The sequence below is a fragment of the Hemibagrus wyckioides genome, linkage group LG28, assembly GCF_019097595.1.
Source record: "Hemibagrus wyckioides isolate EC202008001 linkage group LG28, SWU_Hwy_1.0, whole genome shotgun sequence".
Lineage (NCBI taxonomy): Eukaryota > Metazoa > Chordata > Actinopteri > Siluriformes > Bagridae > Hemibagrus > Hemibagrus wyckioides.
In genome coordinates this window covers 11666404-11674027 of record NC_080737.1, presented here as the reverse complement: position 1 = coordinate 11674027, position 7624 = coordinate 11666404, and the positions used below count along the sequence as shown (strand labels likewise).

Sequence of the window (7624 nt, the reverse complement as noted above, 5' to 3'; positions counted from 1 at the left end):
AGGTGTTGTTTTTCAGGGGTTGGGCTCAGCCTCTTAGCTCCAGTGAAAGAAACTCTTAATTCTTCAGTATACCAAGACATTTTGGATCTCAGTTTGGACAATTTGGCGTCCTGATCTCAACCCGATAGAACACCTTTGGGATGAATTAGAGCAGAGATGGCCTTCTCGTCCAACATCAGTGCCTGACCTCACAAATGCACTTCTACAGGAATGGTCAAAAATTCCCATAAACACACTCCTAAACCTTGTGGAAAGCCTTCCCAGAAGCTGTTATAGCTGCAAAGGGTGGGCCAACTCCATATTCCATGTAAAGGCAGACGTCCCAGTTTTGGCCTGGTCTCCGCTCTAATTCATTCCAAAGGTGTTCTATCGGGTTGAGGTCAGGACTCTGTGCAGGCCAGTCAAGTTCCTCCACACCAAACTCCCTCATCCATGTCTTTATGGACCTTAAACTGTGCACAGGTGCGTGGCCATGTTGGTATAGGAAGGGGACATCCCCAAACTGTTCCCACAAAATTCGGGAGCATGAAATTGTCCAATAGGTCTTGCTATAAGGAAGCATTAAGAGATCCTTTTTTAAACTGGAACTAAGGGGTCGGGCACAACCCCTGAAAAACAACACCTGGAATTCAATGATTTGGAGGGGTGTCCCAAAACTTTTGGCAATATAGTGTATTTAGTCAATACAAATATTTTGTCATATTTTGAATTTTCAATGTCTTTGTCTTTGTCCATTAACATCAAATACTTTATACATTTCTGAAATTCTCAGGGTGATTACTTTTCTACATGTGAAGGAAAATTTCTATTCAATTTTAAAGACATAACTTACCCCTTGTCAAAAGGGTAATTTATGTCTTTGAAAAATCATTTGAAATATAGAAATATAACTGTAATATATAACTGAAGATATAACTTTTTCCAACTTTAACCCACATATTGAGTTAATTCGGCTATATTGAATATTTCTAATAGATGGTGGTAGGTACCTAGCTTGTAGCGTCAGCTGATCCTACAATACTGTAAAAATACAGTTTAGACTGACCAGTTTCTGCTATCTGCTGAAACACACTGGCAAGCACTTTAGCCAGTTGCTAAATGCTGGTGCAAAGTAAACCATCAAGGCAAAGGAATCACATTAGCACCAGCACAGAGCAGACATTACACTGATTAGGCATAACATTATGACCACTGACAGGTGATGTGAATAAGACTGATTATCTCCTCTTCATGGCACCTGTTAGTGGGTGGGATTAGCAAGTGAACATTTTGTCCTCAAAGTTGATGTGTTAGAAGCAGGAAAAATGGACAAGCATAAGGATTTGAGCAACAAGGGCCAAATTGTGATGGCTAGACGACTGGATCAGAGCATCTCCAGAACTGTAGCTCTTGTGGGGTGTTCCTGGTCTGCAGTGGATCAGAAGTGGTCCAAGGAAGGAACAGTGGTGACTTGGCGACAGGGTCATGGGCGGCCAAGGCTCACTGATGCACATGGGGAGCGAAGGCTGGCCCGTGTGATCTGATCCAATAGACAAGCTACTGTTGCTCAAATTGCTGAAGAAGTTAATGCTGGTTCTGATAAAAAAAAAAAAAGTGTAAGAATACACAGTGCATGACGGGTCAGGGCTGTTCTGGGAGCAAAAGAGGGACCAAAACAATATTAGGCAGGTGGTCATAATGTTATGCCTGATTAGTGTATTTGGGTGGTGGACCCTGTACTCTATATGCCATATTCTATACTATACTATAAAGGAGTGACATTAAAGGACACATCCACTCTGAAACACAATATAATAGTCCTGGTACTTATTCCCTAAAAAGGAATAAAGTGTTTCTGATTTTTGATATTCCCATAAGCAGTAATGTGGTTGTGGGTCACAGCAAGAATGTCAGTTATGCTCCCTTCATAAAGTTCCTAGTTAAAAAAAATAAAAGAAGCCAAACAAAACAAACCCATTTTAAAAATACTGATGAACCCACAGTCTGCACCACACTCCCTCTGAACATCTAGCATGGCTTGACTCAGCTCATCATCTCTTTTTTTGTCCTTGCACCCAGGTGGTGGAATGAACTTCCCCTAGCTCTCTGAACAGCTGAGTCACTGACTGTCTTCTGGAGAAGATTAAAGACCCACCTCTCCACTAAGCACTTGAACATGCACTTAAACTATTTAAATAGAAAAAAACATGAATAAAACATCATCATCATCATACTTTACTATCCTCCCCGACAGGGTTTTCTGGCTGATGTCATGCTTGGTCACTGTCCTAGTCGACAAGCATCATGATCTGATCTGTTTTCGACTGAAACTACAAAGCACTTCGGTAATCTGCTCTGGGAAATGGCATCTGCTAAAGGTTTTAAACTGAACATAATAGGAGGAAACAATTAAACGTTCTCAATCACACATGATAATGATCGGATTTCACCATTAGCCCAGGCGTCTTTCTCATCGTTTTGTTAGTCTCATTTATGTCATATTTGTGAGGGATCCAGTGTAGAGATAATGAAGAAAACAAACATGGAAACTCATAGTTCCAGCAGAGAATCGGTTTCATCTAATTTGCCATCTTACTAGAGGATGAGCATGATGAGCAGAGTGTACAGATGTGTACAAATGAGTACATGAGAGATACTGAATGATTAAAGGGGTACAATGCAACCTTTTTAGGTAGTGATTATGTCAGCAAGCTGTCAGAGAGTATTATGGGTAATGTAGGAAAGCAAAATGAAAATAAAATCATGTCAGTGAAGGGAGTTTAAACCAAAAAAATCAAACAATTTGATTCTAAAATAAGTCTAGGATGCCACTGAAGACCCCAGGTTTAATATTTAAGCAGTTCATTTTCATGATTTTGTGATTTCCTGGAAACGGGCCACCTCACTAGACACACCGTAGCATGTTTATTCACCTCAGCTTAACAGTGCTCCCTTTCTGTTGGATGGGAGGTAGGGCTTAACCCAAGGAATCTGTTTTAACTTAAGTAAACTTTCCAGATTATTGATACGGATAGTAGCAGAAAATGCATTTATTTCATTAAAACAAGGTATCAAGCTCAGACAAGCTATCCAGTCAATCACATTTAATGCAATAATGCAACACTCAGTAAAAATCCAATGAAACCAACAATTTTCTAGTACTAAAACATAAGAAAAAAAAAACTAGGTTTATACAAACACAGTTAAAACAGTACCCACATGCTAGACATTTCTTTGGATCCAATGTGGTATGTAATATGATGTAATACAGCATGCCGTTACAGCAAGAATTCATGACAAATGCATGGAAATCCCAACACCGATCTGTCACCACCACATACACAGATATATTGTATATAAATGAAAGACTACAAGCATTATCCTAATCATTTGAAAGCACTTAAAGTTTGGGAACAGTAGCAGATCATTTCTTCAGTGCAGGAAGGAAACTTTGGCTTCACTGGTGTATGGTTAAGGCTATATTTCTTTCCACCATTCATCCTGATGGCTCACAGTATGCCAGACAACAGAGACAGGGCAACAGCCAACAGCAGAATCACACCACCATGCTTCAGAACATTGGCATCAGAGCAGGGACTCATGTTTTCTAGAACAAACAAATAAAATATGTTTGGATAGCGATAACATCAGGGCATCGTTGAACTGAGCATGCTTAATTCACAACAAGAAAGTAGTCCAATGAGTAATGTGTTTTTGTTTTACAGCACACTTCCTGCTGGATGCAGAATGACTCTTGAGTTTTAATTGGCATCTTTTCATGACATTAATGCACAATCCAATTATGCTGAGACAGACTAACAGATCAGACAGAACATGAGCCAGAAAGAAAAAGACACAGTTGATACTGAAGAGAAGGAAACAAGAAGAATAGAAATACACGAATATGGTCATTCTATTTTTCAACAAAACAAACGTAAATGTAATTCTTACTCTTTTCCACAGTTTTTGACTGTTCAGCATTCGTATTATTCTGGTAGATGGTACAGACGTACGTCTCGGGCTGGTCAGCTGAAAATCCTGTCAGAGTCAACGAGCATACATTGCCTTTCAGGGTGACTGAGGCCCGGTTCTTGTAGGTTGGATCCACAGCTCCGGTGGTATTAGTAGTGGCCACTACTTTCTTATTAATTGCAAAGTTACATACAGGCATATCTCCCTGTTTAGGGGTGAACTTGCAGGTCAAATTTAGGTTTTGCTCCTTAGTCAAACAGGCAGAGAGATCGTCTATTTTTTGAGAGCTGGCCATGCCTATAGGACAGTAAGACACATCATTATTTTTGTGGATGGTCAGAAAAACTCCAGTAGCGCTTTTATAACTTCTGGGATTAAAAATAAAACCATTTATTGAGGAGGTGGTATGCATGCAGATAGATATATCTATACTGTTTATGTATAACATGTTATATTCTGTTATGTACTGTGTTATATTTATTTACATCACTGGGTGGATGAATTCTCAAATCTGACTGGTCAGGAGGTGTAGAGTAATTTTTACATTTTCTGACAACAGTGTTGGCTATCATTCAAATCACCCATTCGAATACATCGTCACTGATCGTTACTGTATGGTCTGTGAGGCAGTCTAACTCAATATTCATTCTTTTCAAGTTTTCTACCATAAAAAAAGGTGGTTTCGTAGTGACATGACAACCCTGTTTTTTTTTTTTTGTCTTAACTTTAAGTGAGAGAAAAGGAGTCTGCTTTAGAGGAGTCTTCTAATGGAAAGATACTCTATAGCTCTTATAACAAATGACAACAGGAACTAACTTGTCTCCCAGAGGTTCCACAAGAAGTAATGTACGTTGATCAGTTTTATGTCACTACACAATCTGTGCACTTTCAGTTATATTTCTACACAGTGACTGCAAGACGCATTACGAAATGTCCGTAACTTTAGTAAAATTTACAGTTGAAGCAGCGATTGTGTCATGCTTAAAGACTAACTAACAATCATAAGACCTGTTTGGTAACTTGGAACAGATTATTTTGCAGTCGAAGGAAATTAATAAACTACTGTGTATTTCTATAGCCCTGTTCTGTAGTAGTATTATTATGCTATGGAGTATTTAACATGGGCTGAAGGATAGATACAAATGCTTTATTACCCAGCAGACAGAACGAAGCAAGGATGCTGTAGTACATCATTTTGTCTTCTAGAAACCTGGAGAGAAATCACAAGATTAATACAGCACCAGTATTTTAAATACCAAGAGAGAACTTGGGCACAACAATAAAAAGCTGGGTGTTGCCAAAAGTTTAGTCTCAAACCTCTAATGCAAAAACAAATTTGCAAGCATGTGGCAGGAAATATATATTGTGTTACATTATGACATATATATTGTGTTATTATATATTGTGCACATATGTGGCGTGCTGCAAAGTAGCAGAAATGCCAAATGGGTGGGGTCGCCCAAGGCTCAAGCGTCTTGGGTCAATCTGTAAACTACATAAATTGAATATGCGTATTACGCATAAATGTTCTTCCTTTACCAGATGTTATTATGACGAAACATATTGACAAAACGATAAAAAAAAACGGGTACTTGGGAGGTGTACGGATTTCCAGCTCTCAAGAAACTCCTGTGAATTTTCATTTCTAAAGCAAAAAAAAAAAAAAAAATCCATGGTACTTGACTGAACTCGCCTGCATTCTTCAGAAGCAAACAAGTAACTGAGCAGCTGGCATTAAGATACAAACAAACTAAAAAAAAAAAAAACAACAGCAAAAATGCTGAAAAATAACGGAATTAGAAAACGTTTATTATCTGATGAGTGCATCACCAAAATAAAATAGTCCTGAGCATAACTGTAGGTTTAAGTAAAAGGGAAAAGTCGTGGTGAAGGCGCAGCATTCTGGTTAACCTGTTAGGCGTTACGCAGTTGAACTAATTATCCATTTACACCCGTTCTCCATTACTTTTTCAGATTTTTTGGTAAAAAATGAAGTATACCTGAAATCTTACCGTTTATTTTCTTGTGTACGAGGTATGCTGTGGGTGTTGGAGGGAGAAGCTCTGGTCTTTCCTTTGACTGACTTGATAGTGATAGTGCTATAAGTGCGTAACGCGCTGTGTCACCGCACAGAGCCGCACCTCCCTTCCTCCCTCCCTCCCTCCCTCATCCGCCTTCCCGCAATAAACATCCCCAAATCTCTCCCTCAGCAGCACCCACATTCAGACAGTCAGAAACCTTAAAGCGAAGCATCCATGCGTTAACGGCTATCCTTATTCTACCTCCTAATCCTACATAGAAATGAATGTAATTACGCCCTACTCGTATCCTCCTGATATATGAGACTCCACCGTTAATATAGGAAGACATTTTTTATCATCTTATGATTTCAGATCCTCATAGAGAGAGCACGTCCTGATTTAAGGTTACCATTCACAGGCTGAAATCTCTCTTCTCTCTGTTCTCAAAGTTTTTTTTTTTTTTTTAAGCATAAGACAGGTCATCCTGGACTGAAATATGCCCCTCATTGGTCAGATTCTTATATTTTGAGGCCTGGTTACACCCAAAAGTGAAAAAGCAGAAAAGTATATTTAATGATTTCATTAAGTATACATCGATCAGGCACAACATTATGACCACCTGCCTAATATTGTGTTGTTCCCCATTTTGCTGCCAAAACACAACAAACTGTGATGCACTGTGTATTCTGACACCATTCTATCAGAATCAGCATTAACTTCTTCAGCAATTTGAGCAACAGTAGCTCGTCTGTTGGATCGGACCACACGTGCATCAATAAGCCTTGGCCGTCCATGACCCTGTCACTGGTTCACCACTCCTCCTTCCTTGGACCACTTTTGATAGATACTGACCACTGCAGACCGGGAACACCCCACAAGAGCTGCAGTTTTGGAGATGCTCTGATCCAGTCGTCCAGCCATCACAATTTGGTCCTTGTCAAACTCACTCAAATCCTTATGCTTGTCCATTTTTCCTGCTTCTAACACATCAACTTTGAGGACAAAATGTTCAATTGCTGCCTAATATATCCCACCCACTAACAGGTGCCATGATGAGGAGATAATCAGTCTTATTCACTTCACCTCTCCGTGCTCATAATGTTATGCCTGATCGGTGTATCTTTATTATCACTTTTATTCATAGCATGAATATTTTTTTCTAATGACTTTGTGAAATTGTCTCTTCCAATGAAAGTCCTAACAAGTTTAGAAAACTACGACAACACCTACATTTGTGGTGCAGATGATATCTTAAAAGGAACTGCAGTGAATAAGATCTACCACAAAAATTAGAAAACAGCTCAGTATCAACTGAATACACTTTTTGCACTTCTCCTTCTCGTTATTAAAAAGGTTATACTTTGCTAATGTAAAGCAGTTGATCAATTAAATCTGCTGCAGAAAGAAGAAAGAGTGAATAAGCAGAAGGCGCTTTTATAAGAAGTGTTGAGCTTCCGCTGACTCAGCACAGGGCCTCTGTAGCTGGTGCACATGTAAGATATAAGCGTAGCATCTCCAGCAAAATGCACAGCCATGGTAAATATTCACTAGCAGGTTTACTGTTAGTGAATGGCTCAAGATAATCCAAGGTAAACACTTTTTATCGGTGGATTTTGAGGATGTGGTTTGATCACATTGGTTAATTTTGGTTA

At 39.1% G+C, this 7624-nt stretch overlaps 1 protein-coding gene across 1 annotated transcript; it reads right to left on the bottom strand.

Annotated features, from left to right (window-relative positions):
- Nucleotides 1-3013: 3013 nt before the first annotated feature.
- thy1 (Thy-1 cell surface antigen) lies at nucleotides 3014-6085 on the bottom strand. The gene is made up of 4 exons (XM_058382450.1): nucleotides 5964-6085; nucleotides 5106-5161; nucleotides 3931-4248; nucleotides 3014-3586 (listed from the first exon to the last, which is right to left on the bottom strand). Exons 2-4 carry the CDS (start codon nucleotides 5143-5145, stop codon nucleotides 3489-3491), a joined length of 456 nt encoding a protein of 151 aa, XP_058238433.1. The 5' UTR covers nucleotides 5146-5161; nucleotides 5964-6085; the 3' UTR covers nucleotides 3014-3488.
- Nucleotides 6086-7624: the final 1539 nt, after the last annotated feature.

Excerpts from the sequence above, each read along its gene's own strand:
- thy1 (XM_058382450.1), bottom strand. The coding sequence starts at position 5,145 with ATGATGTACTACAGCATCCTTGCTTCGTTCTGTCTGCTGG. Across the intron at positions 4,249-5,105 it reads TGCTTCGTTCTGTCTGCTGG|GCATGGCCAGCTCTCAAAAA; the intron begins GTAATAAAGCAT and ends ACTGTCCTATAG. Across the intron at positions 3,587-3,930 it reads GTCAAAAACTGTGGAAAAGA|AAAACATGAGTCCCTGCTCT; the intron begins GTAAGAATTACA and ends TGTTTGTTCTAG.